Raw genomic sequence first — 16,155 nt, forward strand, 5'->3', positions numbered from 1 at the left:
GATTAGATATCAGGAGGCGCTACTTCATGGTCAGGGCGGCTAGGGTCTGGAACCAGCTTCCAAGAGAAGTGGTGCAGGCTCCTACCCTGGGGGTCTTTAAGAGGAGGTTAGATGCACATCTTGCTGGGGTCGTTTGACCCCAGTATTCTTTCCTGCCAGGGCAGGGGGTCGGACTCGATGATCTGCTCAGGTCCCTTCCGACCCTAGAAACTATGAAACTATAGTTGCTGTGCTGACAGGGGTATACTCTGGGCCTTGATCTTTCAACTGTTTAGTAGGATTCACACTGCAGCTGCCTCAGAAAGCTGATTTACCATTAATAGGGCCCTTCTGGATTCATGGCAGAAATAGGCTGAGTGGCAGCTCCTTTAATATTGCAGGTTCCTCTGGGCACCCCTTGTTGCTGATTGGCAGAGGGGCCCAGATGCTCACTCTTGATTGGCAGGGAGGCGAAAATTGTGGTTTTAAATATAGTGCCATTTTTGCCTCCCAGCCAGTCAGCAGCAAACAGCAGGGTCACTGGGGTCCCTCAACCATTCAGCAATGTGGGGGGTGAACAAGGGTGCTTGCAAAATTAAAGGGACTCCCGCGCAGCCCAATTCCACTGTGAATATGGTAAGGCCCTCCATTAACAATAGAAAAAATACCGCTTCATTAAGGCAGTGGCTAACTCTCCTATTTGTAAGTAAATTACACCTCGAAAAACAGTCATTAATAGTAAGGCTGGGTTCTGCATTACATATGGAAGTATATTACATACATTACATACACTGAAATATAGGGAAAAGAGTAGTAAAAACAAACAAACAAAAAAAAACACAACACCTGGATTTCATTATTTAGGGAGAAAATATTTCTGGGGTTTTTTTCTATATAGCTGCAACATAAACAATACACTATAATATTTCTGAGCATTAAACCTTTGCTGAATGTTTCTATTTATAGGCTTTTGAAGATATATATATTGAACAGCGCAAGACAATCAAGACTATGCTGGAATATGCTGACAAGGTCTTCACTTATATTTTCATTTTGGAAATGCTGCTAAAATGGGTGGCCTATGGTTATCAAACATACTTTACTAATGCCTGGTGTTGGCTGGACTTCCTCATTGTTGATGTAAGTCTATTTACGGAATATTTTTTTTATATTTCTTTTATTTCTAAGGCACTCTAACTTAACATTTATAATCTTGAATAAATCATTTTAATAGTCAAATGATGTAGGCAAAACATTTGAAAAATTACATAGGAACTCAATATCCTATGATTTTACTTCATGAATTTGACCACGTATCGGTGGTATAACTAAGGCAGCTGGCCCAGGTGGTGACTTGGAGGAGCAGTGCGGAAAGGCAGGAAGCAGAAAAAATGGTTGTCACCAGAGCAGCATAATTCTGCTGCCAGCAAGGGCGGCAACTGGAAGCCACTGGTATCCCTGTGTGTGGCAACTACCCCAGGTCATGTTTGGCCTCTCATATATATATATATATATGGGAAAAGCTTAACATGACCTGGGGTAGTTGCCACATATAGTCATATATTCTGTCACTGAGGTAGATATGCCACATGCATCCAAGATCAAAATATCTAGCCAGGAGTATCTGTTGGATTTTACGTGTGCCCTGAATATCTTTTCAACCCACATCAAGGACACAGAGACCCCACCACCACGGTTCCTTCTTATCAGATGATTGGCTGAGAGGTCCCAGTGGCCCTTCTGCTTGTTGCTGATTGGCCAGGAGGCACAACTGTGGCATATTTAAATCTGTGTTTTTTGTCTCCCAGCCAGTCAGGAGCAAATAGCAAGCAGTGGGGCTGCCAGGGCCCCTCCAGCAATCAGTGGCAGGGGGAAAGCACGGCAAGAGCAAAACACACAACAGCAAATATGCAAACACACAAAATGGCAAACACACAAAGAAGAAAATTAAAGGAGCTGCTGTGCAGTGCATTTCTGCCACAATTTAGGTAGATCCCTACTTATAATGCATGAAAAATTAGCATAAAAATTGCGACAACTGCAAAACTAATTATTCATAGCAGTTTATAGAGGAAAATTGTTTCTTCATAAAGTTGCAGAAGTCAGGCAATAATACTGTGAATGCTAAACAAATTTCTGTCATTTCTCTTAGGTACAACCAAATGAGCCTCATCAGTACTCCCTAGTTGACCCCTGTAACACTACCAACATTTTGATGCATAGGTGTAAAGTTAGTGCCTAGAGTGGGAAACAGTGTCAATTCATTTTATTTCCTTCATGGTTTTCTAAATCTCCATAGTCTTAAGCAACCATCAATCCTCTGGATCATGCATCCTCTGGATACACATAAGAGGTCTAATCAAAATGCCTGATGAAACCATTTGTGTCTGACAAGCCAATTCAAGAGCGACATAAATTGTTACAAGTTTCACCAATCCATATGTTGTCTGTTGGAGTCCAAATTTACAGCATGCTGCTTTCTTCTTTCTCACTTTGCTTCCATCCTCTGGATCAAAGCCACTTCACGTTGAGCTGCATCCAGTGCCAGATGTTCCCTCCAGATCAGACAGGATTCTGCATGCTCCTCCCAGCTTCCTACATTGATGTCGAATGACTTGATATAGTTTTTACACACATCATGGTACAACCATAGAGGGTGACCCTGCTTTTTAGAGCCACCTCAAATCTCACTGTACAAAATTCTTGGGGGATACATTCTCCTCCCATTCTCCTGACATGACCAATCCTTTGCAACCTTTGCCTCATTTCTAAGTGTGTCAGTCCTGCATGCTACAGTACTTCTGTGTTTGGTATTCTGTCTTCCCACTTTATTTTCAGGACCTTACAAAGACATCTCATGTGAAAGTTGTTCCGTCTCTTGATATGCCTAAAGGTTGTAGTCCATACTTCTGAACCATACAGCAGGGATGACAGCACACAAGTCTTGTAGATTTGTATCTTCACCTTAGCTGATAGTTTGGTATTATTCCATGCACATTTCTGTAATAGCCCAAAATTCTTACTGCTTTTCCTGTTCTTTTAGTCAGTTTAGTCTGAAGGGCAAGATTCCCACTGATTGTAGAACCCAGGAAGTAAATGTTTTAAAGCATAGGGGCTAAGACACCTCTGTTTCATCCTGTTGTTGATGTCAAAAGTGTTTGATTCTTTGTTTTCATACAGTACAATTGCCTTCATACCTTGATGTAATGAGTAAATGATGTTCAGAAGTTTAGGAGGACAACCCAGATTCTTCAGAACAGTAAAAAGGCCCCGTTTGTTGACTGTATTGAAGACCTTCATTAGATCAATGCAGGCTATGTACAGTGTTACTTGTTTTTCTCTACACATATCTTGCAATTGTTTGAACAAAAAGATCATATCAATGGTAGAGCATCCTGAGCAAAAACCACATGACTTTCAGGATAGATTCTTTCTGCTTGAGACTGCAGTCTAGGGAGCATGGTGCGAGTGACCATTTTCCCTATGACGTTCAATGGAGATACCTCTATAGTTGTCACAGTCACTTCCTCCCCTTTGTTTTTGTATAATTATATGAACTGAGCATCTTTGAAATCTTGTGGTACTACTTCCTCTTTCCAACACAGCAGTATATCTTCATGAATCTTTTGAAGTAATTCATCATTAGCACTTGTAGATTTCAGCAAGCAAACAGTCATTGCCAGATACCTTGTTCCCAGGAATCAATGTAATGGTTTTCTACAAATATTTTAATGTTGGCTTATTGTCTAAATCCATCATAACTTGGAATTGTGGTCATCTTTTGAGCTCTTTGCATCTGATTTCAGTCTCACTGGAATATACAATTCCATAGTGTTCAATTCAATGCTCAGGTTATTTTTGTTTATCAGTAATAAAGTCTTTCAGCAGAGCTGGTTTCTTCTTGCCTGGACCAATTGCTCATTTTATGCCTTCATACATTCCATAGCTATTACCTGCTTTCTGAATATCATCATAGAGATTCAGCCAAAAATCTGGGGCATGCCTCTTAGGGTGTGCTCCATGTACTTTTTACAGCACTGTAATTTAAATCACTTTTTATAGCATTATGAAGTTACAGCACTTTTAAACATGGCAGAAGTGCAGTGTTTGGTGGGAGAGGCCTCTGAGCCTCCCTGCACTTTCCAGGCTAGGAGGCAGGGGTTGCTCTGCAGAAACTTGACCAATATACAGAAGTTATTTAAAGTGCTTTAGGTTGGTTGCTAAGATGCTATAAAATAGAGTACTTCAAATTTAATACCTCATTTAACAAGGGTTAAAGTGTTGTACCCATTTTTTAAATTCTGTAAAGCTGTGTACTTCTGTTAAGTCACAGCAATAAAGTGCTTTAAATGGTGAAAAAAACAACTTCTGTACATACCTTTAGCCTCTTTGTGCCTTTTTCAAATTTTCTAGGGTTTTGTTATTAGGAGACTTCTTCTAGTTGATTAGCACTGTCCTGTTGTTCTGAACCAGTGGTTTCAGAGAGCTCTTCAAACCAGTCTTCATTTTCTTGCATTTTTTGCCAAATGCTGTTATAGCAGCATTGCACATGTTAGCTTTCCCAAGCCTCAGCGGCTGAGTTGCTAGGTAAACTTGCTTTCACAAATTCTTTATTGAATAGTCCGCATTTTTCTGTTTTTAGTTTGGCTGATGTCTATCTGAGGGCAACTGGTAGTTTTGCTATAGTGGATCTTTTTAACATTGATTCTGACTTTGCAGCAGACTAAGACATGGTCACTGTCACAGTCAGCACTGTGATGAGAACTCATATGAAGTATTTTTCAGGTAGGTATGCCTAGTCAATACTAGAGCTAATTGGTGCCAGTGCCCTGATCTCAGATGTTTCCATTATGTCTTTCTTGTGATTTTCCTAGCAAAGTATGTGTTCATAACACACACATTTTGACTTGCACAAAGTTTAAACACTCATTGACCATTTTAATTCATATTACCAATTCCTTGTTTGCCCAGAATACAAGGCCAGTTCTTAAAGCTACATCCAACTCTTGCATTGAAGTTGCCAGGTATTATAATGGTCTCATTTCTATGTGTTTTCTCAATCTTTGTCAAGTTGTTGGTAGAAAACATTCTTGTCTTGGTTGCAAGCTTGAAGGGTAGGCACATAGATACTAAACATGATTAAGCCATTCTGTGTATGCACTCTGACCATCATGAGTCAAATAGATACAGCAATGGGGCTTTCACAGAAAAATAGTAAGCTGTTTCTAATAGCAAAGCCTACTTCCTGCTGTTTCCATTCTCCTGTTGGTTTCTCTTATGGTGTAATCATTCTCTTGGATAGAACATGTATCTGAGAGCTGAGGTTCTGATAATGTACCAATGTCAAGTTTGAGAGTAACCAATTCATAATTTAGTAGTGCCGTTTTCCTTAAGTTTGAATCTGAATTGAACCGAGGGGTCAGAGTCTGAACATTCCAGCATACAAGTTGCTTTATCATTTTAGCTTGCATAGGTCACACCAAGACCTTCAGTGCATACACCTAGGCAAGAGTATGAAGGAGTGGAAGCTGTCCTAGACCTACTATCCTCGCTTTAGACCATTGAGGCAAAGTCTCAAGGCCAGACTGAGTCCAAACGTTCAATGCCTTGATGGTTGCCCCTGATGAAATTGGAAATTATAAAACATTACTACCAGTACTTCCTCATATCACCTAGTATCTCCTATTACTTTTTTCCTGTTCCATAAGTCCTTTTCCCTACGTCTTCTTTTTTCTCCTGCTTCTTTTCCAAATTTAAAAGAAAGCCTCCAGGTTACAGAAGGTCATGGGCAACTGGTGCCTCTTGAGTCAATGACTGGGGCGGGGGTCCCCTGCGGCTGATTTCACTGATGGGGGTGATCTCCAGTGGCCGATCGTGCTGACTAGGGGGCTTTTACTGGTGGCCCTGCTCCCCGGCCAACACTCACAAGGGGGGCACTGGTGCTCCTGCCTGCCTCCCTGCCTATCACTTAAAAAGGGAGCACAGCCTGACAGGGTGCACCGGCTCTCTCAGAGGGTGCACATGCACCCCCTACACATCACCACTGCACAAGGTGATCTGATTTTAATTCTTCTCAACTTGCAAAACACTCAAGAAGCGTGTTGTAGGCAGAGTAACATGCTGAGGATGAATAATTTTTGCTTTTCTATTTTTCTATAGGTTTCCTTGGTTAGCTTAACAGCAAATGCATTGGGTTACTCGGAACTTGGTGCCATTAAGTCCCTTAGGACCCTAAGAGCTTTGAGACCACTAAGAGCTTTGTCACGATTTGAGGGGATGAGGGTAAGACCAAATGAAAGAATCTGTAACAGTGCATGCATAAAAAAGAATCCATGCCTGCAGAAGAAGGAATGACAAATCCATATAGAAAGGCTGCACTAATCTTCTTGTTTATTGCATATCTTTTACTAACAGATAAGCAAAAAGCTCATCAATTCACCAAGTTCCATATGCAGTATCACATATTAGTTGTTTCCTTTCAAGTTACTTTACTTTCTGGCCAATCTCAGGAGTTTTTCTTTAAGGCTTTGAAATGATAAGATGTAAACAGTCTCAAGAAAAATTTTAATCAGTTCAATAATAACAAAGAGTTAAAGATGAATGGTCTTCGTATTTTCTCCTGGTAGACACAGCATAAAGTTCTTTTAAAAATCTAATTCTGCACCTTTTTAAAAGGTACCTTCCTTCTTTTGAGTTCAGGCCTTTGTATTTTCATTCAACTTAACAGGCCATTCGTCCAACTGTACTATTTTTCACTAAATTGCACCAGAGTTGAATGTGGCCCAGTTCATGATCTACATCTATTTCTGCTTTATCTGACTTAAATAAAAAAAACTATAAATTATGGTAAAGATTATGATTTTTCTTTGTTACATAAACACTGTGGTGAATTTAACAAGATTCTAGCCATCTAGTAATATATGCAACCTATCTAAGATTATTTAGTTCCTCTTTTGAGTAAATTAGAATTAATGTTCACTGAACATCTCACACAGAAAAGTCTTTTTTTCAACTTAGTCTTTTTCTCTTGCTGTAATCTTTAACGCTACAAAAATACTAACTCTGTATGCATATTGTTGAACTCTGGTTAGTTTTAAGAGAATGGTTTTGCCATCTCACAGAAATGTGAGAATAAATGGCTTTCTTATAAACGTCAAATCCAAATCTAACTTAGTGAGATAGTTTACAATACACTGCCTAAATATTCCTTTGATATAAATCATGATAGACATGCATACATCATAAAATCAAATCTAGGCTCTTCTTCAAATTGTATCTATCAGGTTGCAAATTTGCATACATCTACTTCAGAATTTGTAAGAAAAAAATGGCTGTGTTCATAAATTTCAGTGTCATGTAGCCATTTGCTAATTTTAACAATGGCCTTAACATTAGAATTCATTAATTTATCAGGTCAAGAAAAATATACTGTATTTACCTGAATCCAAGATGACTTTGAATTTCAGTTGACCTGCCCAATAGTTAGATTCTAAAACTGGAAAATGTATAATTTATTATAATTCTCCATGTATAGAATATAACTATTGAAGGGTCATCTTAAATTCATTCCCACACTGCTGTAGCAGAGAAAGCAGCATCAAGGGGACAGGTGGTGGAAGTAGGGTGGCCTAACCCCTGCCTCCTACCCCCTGCTGCACCTTTTGCATGCCCCAGCCGCATCTTCTGACCCCTGCTGCAGTGCCTGCCTCCCTGGTATTTGTCCCCCTACCATTTGCCCCAAATCCCACCTGCCACTCATGCCTGCACCTTCTGGCATCTGCAGGACCCTTGCCTCCTCACTACCACTTAACCACCATGACTCTGGCTCCAGCTCTGGCTCTGATTTTATTTTGCCCCAGGGCACAAGGGACATGGTTACTCTAGCCCCAGTCCAATCATGCAACAACAGTTGCACTGGCAGCCACTCTGTCTCTGCCTCCAGAGCCAGAGCTGGAACAGCCAGCACACAGACCAGAGGAATAGGACTGGAAGAAGCAATTTAACTTTGGGAAAGTGCCAGAGAGCTACTGGATGTAACAAGTGGTGCAAAAGGAAAGTGGGTAGTTAAAAATGCAAAATACTAGGGTTGTGTGAAACAGCACCATTTTGTTTTGACTTTTATTTTGCTGTTTTGAAGCACTGTTCTGTTTCATTGTGTCGAAACTGTTTCGCTGTTTCGAAGTGTTTCAATGTTTCGCCCATAGCCTATAATGGGGAATCATGAAACTGCCTATAGTGTTGTAATTTCTTGACTGATTTGGATGAAAATCACAGGGATGGTAGCCCTTTCAGAGGGCATGAATCCAGCCAGATTTCAAGGAGATAGATGCATGGGTTCCTGGAAAACTTCACCTCAAACTGTTCAAAGCAAAACTCATATCAGTTGCCAGCAGCAGCAGCCTGCTGTCGTCCTGCACACAGATCCGGCGGCCCACACCCCCTGGGAGGAGTCTGGCACAGTTCCACAGCCCTGCCAGGAGGCGCCAGCCCCTGGATCTGTGTGCAGGATGACAGCCGTCTGCTGGGGCCAATGCCAGCACTGGGTTCTTCCCGGCGCTCAGTGCCTGCTGCACCTAGCTGACTTGGGTGCTGGTGCTGGTGCTGGCCCCAGCCAGCAGCGGCAGCCTGCTGTCATCCTGCATGCAGATCTGGGGGCCTGCACCTCCCAGGAGGAGTCTGGCACAACCTTGCAGCCCTCCAGAGGGTGCGAGCCCTGGATCTGCGCTTGGAGTTTCGGCAGCATACTGTTGCCAGCTGGGGAAATAGTACAGAGCCACTGCCATCACCAGCTGACAGCAACAGCCTGCTGTCATCACACATCATCCAGGGGCCTGCACTCCCTGGGAAGAGGTAGGGGAAGCAATCGGAGAGCTGGGGGAAAGACTGGGGAAGTGGGGAATTCAACCAGGAACTGGGGGAATGTTTAGGGATCTGAACATTCCCCCAGCTTCTGGTTTGATTTCCCAGCTTTCTTATCATTTCCCCAGCTCTTTCTGGGGGATGTGGGCCCCTGGATCTGTGCACTGATTTCAGCAGGCTGCTGCTGCAGGCTGGGGCCAACAGCAGCACTGCAGTCTTCCTGGGGCTCAGCGCAGGCTGCGCCAAACATCTGCCACTGGCCCCAGCCTGCAGCAGCAGCTTGCTGAAACTCCACATGCAGATTGGGAAGCCCAACCCCCCTGGGAAGAGTTGGGGAAATCATCACAGAGCTGGGGGAAATGATCAGAGAGCTGGGGAATTGAACTGGGAGCTAGATGTCAATATCCCGCCCTCTTCCCCCTCCCTCTCCTTAGTTTCTGTTTAGCTGCAAGCAAGCCTGGCTCTGAAACTCAAAATGTTTCAAAACTTTCGAAACATTTTGAGTGCCCTCGTTTCATTTTGAAGCTCAAAACACATTGAAACAGCTTTGAAAAGAAACCCCTGTCAAAATTTCACACAGCCCTACAAAATATATCTAGTGCATGTATACAAATGTGAGAAGTTTGGGGAATAAACAAGATGAGGTGAAAGCTGAAGCCAATGGGAAGAACTATGATCTGATTGGCATGACTGGCTACATCGAGGGTTACACTCTGTTCTGCAAAGACAGGGCTGGGAGAAAAGGTGGTGGTATTGTCTTGTACATAGATGTTCTTGGGTTCAGGAGAAAGAAGACAGCAAAGCAGAATACATTTGGGTGAAGATGAAAGGTAAAAGATGCAGCACTGATATCATGGTGGGGATTTATTATTGGCTACTAAATCAGGAAGAGGAGGTAAATGAGGCACTCTTCAGGGATGTGACAAATCTATCCAAAAGTTGTAAGATGGTACTAATGGGTAACTTCAATTTTTTAGACATCTGCAGGAAGAACAACCCTGCCAAACATAAAATATCAAGCCAGTTCCTAACTTGTGTGGAGAACAATTTTCTGTTCCAGAAAGTGGAGGATATAACTGGGGAGTCATCTATTTGGATCTTGTTCTGGCCAATGGGAAAGACTTATTGGAGGATTTGAATGTGATGGGTAACTTGACCCTCTGCTCAGGGTCAGACCAATCACCATATCTGAGGTCAGGAAGGAATTTTACCCCCTGGTCAGAAGGGTTTTTGCCTTCCTCTGTAGCAGGGGATGTGGCCCTCTACCCAGGATCTCTTGAGCATGTATTGACAACATTTCATAGAAGCAGGATGTTGGCTGTCATGGTTCTCCTGCTTTATCTGTGGCATGTTACGATGTTGACAGTAGTCTCAGAATTTAGATTATGGAGTGTACAGGATGGTTTGGATTGAGATGACCCTGCCTCAGGCAGGGGGTTGGACTAGATGACCTTTGGAGGTCCCTTCCAGACCTACTTTTCTATGGTTCTATGATTTACCACTGCTGCTGCTGCATGGTCCAGCTGGGGCCAGAGTCACCAAGTGCTGGAGCTGAAGCTGCAGAAGTTAAGTGGTGGTGCAGGAATTTCAGGGGGGGCAGATGACTGTTGCAGCTCCACCTACTACCCCGACCCCAGGTTGGAGCCAGAGCTAGAGACACAATAGCATCTTGTCCTCCCTCTGCTCCTACCACACCAGCTTATACTTGCATCCAAAACCAGGGGCTTTTCCCCCTATGTTAAAGGGGGTGAGGGGTGGGCAGAAGGATATGCATCTTGAATTCAAGTAAATACAACAAGAGCTGGTCAAATACTATAGAATTCATGTCAGAGACAAGGTTTTTTTGTGGTTAATATCTTTTATTGGACCAACTGCATGGTTGAGAGACTTATGCAAGCTTTTGGGTACTATAGTACCCTTCCTTAGGTCTAAAGCAGACACAGCAGAGCTAAGTAACAAATGAAACAAGGGCTTGTATGAAACTCCATATGTAAATAAAAACAGGATATAAGAGAGATTATCAGGTAGCCAACAGACAAAAGAGATGCAGTAGAAACCTAATAAGTGCAAGAGCAAAATTGTTCAGAAGGACTGTTATCACTTGTGAAGTGCAGAGATTGGCAAGTATCAGGTAGATTATCAAGAGCCATGAAATCACTGTCTATGTTAACTCATTTTGTTCTTAGTGTCCAAAGCTAATTACTTTTTGTTTCCAGAATCCTCATTTGAAGGTGTTTAGTAAATTTCCCTTGAGCACAAGAACTGTGAAGTTGGTCATGGAGAGTTTTTCTTGTGAAAAATGTTCTCCTTACTGTGCTCTGTCCTTTCTATTCTGTGATCTTTCTTTCTGGTGCATAGTTTTTTCTGGTTTCATCCATAGTTTCCATGAGGATTTTTGGTGCACTGGATGAGGTATACCATGTTCTGGAATAGATATGTGTTATGATCCATGGATTCTGATGGTTTTATTGTGGGGATTATTGATTGTTGTGGCAGTAGGAATAAGTTGACAAGTTTTGCATTTTAAGGCACGACTAGGTGGTCTTATTTAAGTTTGTTCAAGTCTATCCCAACCATGCATTTGATCCAATAAAAAATATCACCCACAAAAATCCTTGTTTCTTGCATAGTTCCTGGTTCATTATGGCTACAGCATCACTTCAGTGCTATCAAAACATAGTATTTATGGACATTCGTTCAAATTCAGAATGGCTGTTTGGTTCAGCTGGATTCATATTTATTTCTACATAATTGTTCATAAACATTCCTCCTTATAGATATATTTTTGTTCATACAAATATTTGGAAAATTGCTATCCTTCCTGTTTTTAAACTTTTAAAATAGTTTCTAAGATAAACTGTAGGAATGACATGTCTATCTTACAAGTGCCATACAGTCCCATGCTCAAGCATGCTGTGCTGTTTCATGTGGACTACCTTCCAAATCAAACACACTACTTACATATGCATATCACTGTGAATAGACTAATTAGTACCCCTGCTCAGTTACAATTACTGAATATAAACTGACCCTGTCTCTCAGCAGTGCTAATTAGCATAGGCACCAACATTTTTTTTCTTTTGCTGGTGGGTGCTTGCAGGTGTAAAAAAACCAACCCCCTGGCACTTTTTTTTTTGGCACGTTCCTGTGTCAAGTCCTGCACATGCCCAGAAGAGGCAGCATGTTAATTCCTCCTAGCTCCTGTGTCTGTAAAGTTTGGGTGCTTTAGTGGGGCTTTTACGACACTTTTATCTAACAGCTGATTGAATCAGCTTTAGCTAAAAGTGCCAAAAAGCTCCTCTGAAGTGCCCAATCTTTACAGATGCTGCAGAGCTGGAATAAGTTGCACTTCTTCCGGTAAAGCATGTTTTCGGGGTTTTTCTTTAACATCTGCAAGTGGCCCCATAGGCCATAGAAACAATGCCATGTACCTTATGTAATGAAGCATACAACACTAATAGTAAATTCTTATAGCAAACAATTCACGAACAATCCATCTACTAAAAAGTGTTTGTCCAAAGTATTTGACAAATATTTATAAAACTCATCTTACAAAAAAAATATAAGCCTCTCTGCTTTCTTATATTGCTTATACCTACACTAAGCTGTGGCAAAATTGACTGATTTTTTTGATTCATCATGTATCTTCGTAATTTTAAGATATTTTTCACCACCTCCAAAAATGTGCGAAGTATTTCTTGAAAAGAGAAGAAAATTAATTCTGCAAAGCTCCCTTTGGGCAAGAGTGTATGAATAAATTTTGAAAAATCAAGATGCGGGTTGTCAGCTGGTTTAAATTAGTGTCGTTCCCTTGATTTCAAAACAGAGAACCTCATCTAACCTTTGAGTCTATTAAAGAAAAAATGTATTGGTTGGTTTACATTTAATTAATTGGAAGAATATCAAAATTTTAAATAGTGTTTTTAACCATTTATGAAGCCAGTAAAATAATGACTGTTCTATTTGTCCTATGCACTGTTCATTTTCCAATGTTCTCTCAGTTATTTTATAATAATTTACAAACTTTATGATTTCTTTGCTTGCCAATGAGTGAAATTATCCCTTCTGTGCAGGGCCAGCACAAGACCTATGAATCACTTAAACTTAAATTGGATTTAGTGGTTTACAGACTGTGCTAGCCCTGACAGAAGAGGTAAATTTCAGTAATATAAGAACATAGAAAATACCTGATTCTGCATGGCATTCTGATAAATGTTTTAATATTGTTAAATAACAAAACTCATAAAAACAACTCCACTTAGATGCTGGAAGGCAAAGTAAAGAATTGCTTTATTTAATTTCAATCTCGGCCATAGATTTAGGGTTATAGTCTCATCTCGGTGCATGTAGATTAACAAATGTGACTACCATCAAATTGAGATTTTACTATACCTGTTGCTTTTTGTTTAGCTTTAGTGCTCTTTGTAGTAAAATGCTCTTGCACTAATTCTGGACTTGTATGCTATTGTAAATGTAGATAATCAAATATACATTGCTTTGCTGTGTTAGCAAATCAGTTTAAGTAATAGTAACGCATGTGTTTGTGTATAATTTCACTGAATAAAGCATGTCCTACCGTGCTTGATTTATGTATTAGAGAAGCATTAGTAGTAGGCAAAAACAACCTTTACAAATTATCTACATTGCTCTTCCCGTTTTGCATGTCCCATGCACGTTTCTTGCTGCTGGCTTTAAACATTTACTGTATTTCAAATTTCCAGTCCAATTTCACAACATATAAATTTAAATTACCATAATTGATGTTTTAAATCTACTCTAAAATTTAATGGCTCTTTCTAGATTCCCTTACCAGGGAACTATTTGGTCTGGAATGCCTTATATTTCAAGAGCACTCTAGAGTTTATTAAAAGGAAAACGACAGTGTCACATACAACTAGTAAGTTACAAATCATAACACCAAGTGTCTGTCATTACAGCTTTCCAACTAATAATAAACTATATATTTCTATTTCATATAGGATAATCTTTCTTCAACTTGGATGGGGTGGAGCGCTGGTTCCCCCCCTCAACCCTTTATTATGGGTACTGTATTTCGCCCTTTGCTACCCTTAATCCTTTCACTATGACTTATAATTTTGTGGTGGTGGAGGAGAGCAGGTGGGAGTGGGGTGTTCTAATTTGAATGTCACAGTAACACTGTTAGAGTTTATTCTTTCATTCAAATTATTTGAACATTCTTAAAAATACCTCTGGGGTTGAAATTTCTGATGCTTGGTCTTAGCAGATAAATAAAACTATTTGTGAATATCAGTTAAACAACTTTGAATTATCTGACTTGGTATAATGGGAGGACAATTTTTCAGCAGTTAGATTTTTGGGGATTTCTTTTTTTCTTGGTTAAAACAAAAAAAGGTTGCTTTAAACTTGAAATCCAGCATATATCTAGTTCCACTGAAGCATGTGTTTTTTACTTTGTTGAAAGATATTTGGGTGCAGTGCTAAATATTTTAAAATAGTGTACAGAATATGATTAGTACATTTATAGTTAAATAAGAACACGTCAAAAGTATTATGAGCTGAATGTTTACTGGTATAGGTACTTGTCTAATTGTATGTTTCATTTCATGTTTTGCTGAAGTTTTAAAGAATAAATACACCTAAAAAAATGAAAGATCTCACCACATATACATCACATTTCTAAGACTAGTGAGATGTTACATTTCTGCCTGTAAAATTAACTCATAATATTACCTTACTCTTTACAGAATAAAAGAAAGCAAAATAACAGGTGGAAGAAAAGGAGGGAAAGAATTAGGGTTTTTGACAGGATGTTGAAATAAATTTCTTAGATATTTTCAAATTTACCATTATCATCCTTCAATCTATGAAATTGTTCACAGGAACCTGCCTTTGTTAAAGATGAAAGTTTAGTGGGGATTTATGCAGATATTATCAGCAGGTAAAGTAGCATTCTAAGTAGAGTTGTCTTTAGGAACATTATGAAGGAATCAAATCAACATTTTTTAATGTATTCATTATAACATCTTTCTAAGAACACTTGTTTTTCTACGGAGACCATGAATGTAAATCTGCAGACATGAGATGCCTGAGAATGTAGCCAGCCTAGTCTTAATCTTAATTCTTAATTCTTCTTAATTCTTAAGTCTTAATTCTTCTGGAATTAATATGTTTATTTTTTCATGGTTCCAGTATAAATGAAGTTTATGTTGTATTATCTCTAATTTAGCATTTTTTTTTTACTTTGTGATCTTTGTGTTCAAAGTCTCAGCCACTCAGTAGCTAGTTTTTCCTTCCATTTAGAAAGATTTGTATGTTGTTGATCAAATAAACCTGTGCCTCTCAATCAGGTGCCGCTGGACCCTTTCAAGGGTGCGGCTGGCATAGGCACTGCTGCCACCGCAGCCAGTTAGAACTACCCCATGTGCCTCATGCACAGCCAGATAAGCCTAACATAGGCAGGAGCAGGAGCAGTAGCGTAAGAAGGGGACACCAAGTGGAGCACCAGCCCAAGTACCAACTTAAAGGAGGTGCCAGTATGGTCTGCACAGCCCTGCACCCTAGGGGAGGGTTACTGGGACACAAAAAGCAGTCTCTGGGGAGCCACTGCCTGTCCCCCAGCAGCAGCAGCCTAAGACCATGCTGCTACAGCAATAGCTGCAGCAGTAGCAGTTAAGAAAAGCAGAAGTAGATAAGAATCGTGTCCTTCTTCCTTCCTCCCCCCACCTTCTGACTTTCCAGTGGTCAGCATAATTTTCCTTCCCCCTAACCTCTGCCTCCAGTGCTGAAAGAACTTGCTACACCTCTGGGAAGGAGTGCCCAGTCCTGCCCACATACTTCTGCTTCTGGAAGAAGTCTGGAGGATCTGACTTGAAAGGGCTGCAGCAAGAGCAAGTTCTCCTGACTGTTTTAGGTGTATATGGTTTCATACAAGGCATGTAGGGCAGGTCTCCCTGGATATGGCAGGACCCCATAGTTTCATAGTTTGTAGTGTTGGAAGGGACCTGAGCAGATCATCAAGTCCGACCCCCTGCCGGAAAGAGTACTGGGGTCAAATGATCCCAGCAAGGTGTTTGTCTAGCTTTGTCTTTAAGACCCCCAAGGTAGAAGCCAGCACCGCTTCGTTTGAAAGTGGTTGAGAACCACTGAGGTAAGCTGAGCAGTACAACAGTGGTTCTCAATCAGGAATGCTGCTAAATTAAAACAAGCTATGAAGTGAGGCCCTGAATCTTAAAAGGGTTAAAATCACTGGTTTAGACTTTAATAAAAGTTGAATAAAAAGCTTTATTAAAAGGAACATAATAGTGTCACGTGGAGCTAAGGGCTTTGACACAGGTT

General features: G+C 40.5%; 1 protein-coding gene across 6 annotated transcripts in view; it reads left to right on the plus strand.

Moving 5' to 3' along the window:
• SCN1A (sodium voltage-gated channel alpha subunit 1) overlaps positions 1 to 16,155 on the plus strand; it is a 177,492-nt gene that overhangs the window by 129,512 nt on the left and 31,825 nt on the right. For all 6 annotated transcript variants that reach the window (XM_019553579.1, XM_019553581.1, XM_019553576.1 and 3 more), the window contains 2 exons: positions 946 to 1,119; positions 6,139 to 6,261. In XM_019553579.1, the coding sequence (XP_019409124.1) occupies positions 946 to 1,119; positions 6,139 to 6,261 (297 nt within the window). The remainder of the gene's footprint in view (positions 1 to 945; positions 1,120 to 6,138; positions 6,262 to 16,155) is intronic.

The sequence above is a fragment of the Crocodylus porosus genome, unplaced genomic scaffold (assembly GCF_001723895.1).
Source record: "Crocodylus porosus isolate Cpor-Errol unplaced genomic scaffold, CroPor_comp1, whole genome shotgun sequence".
Taxonomy (NCBI): domain Eukaryota; kingdom Metazoa; phylum Chordata; order Crocodylia; family Crocodylidae; genus Crocodylus; species Crocodylus porosus.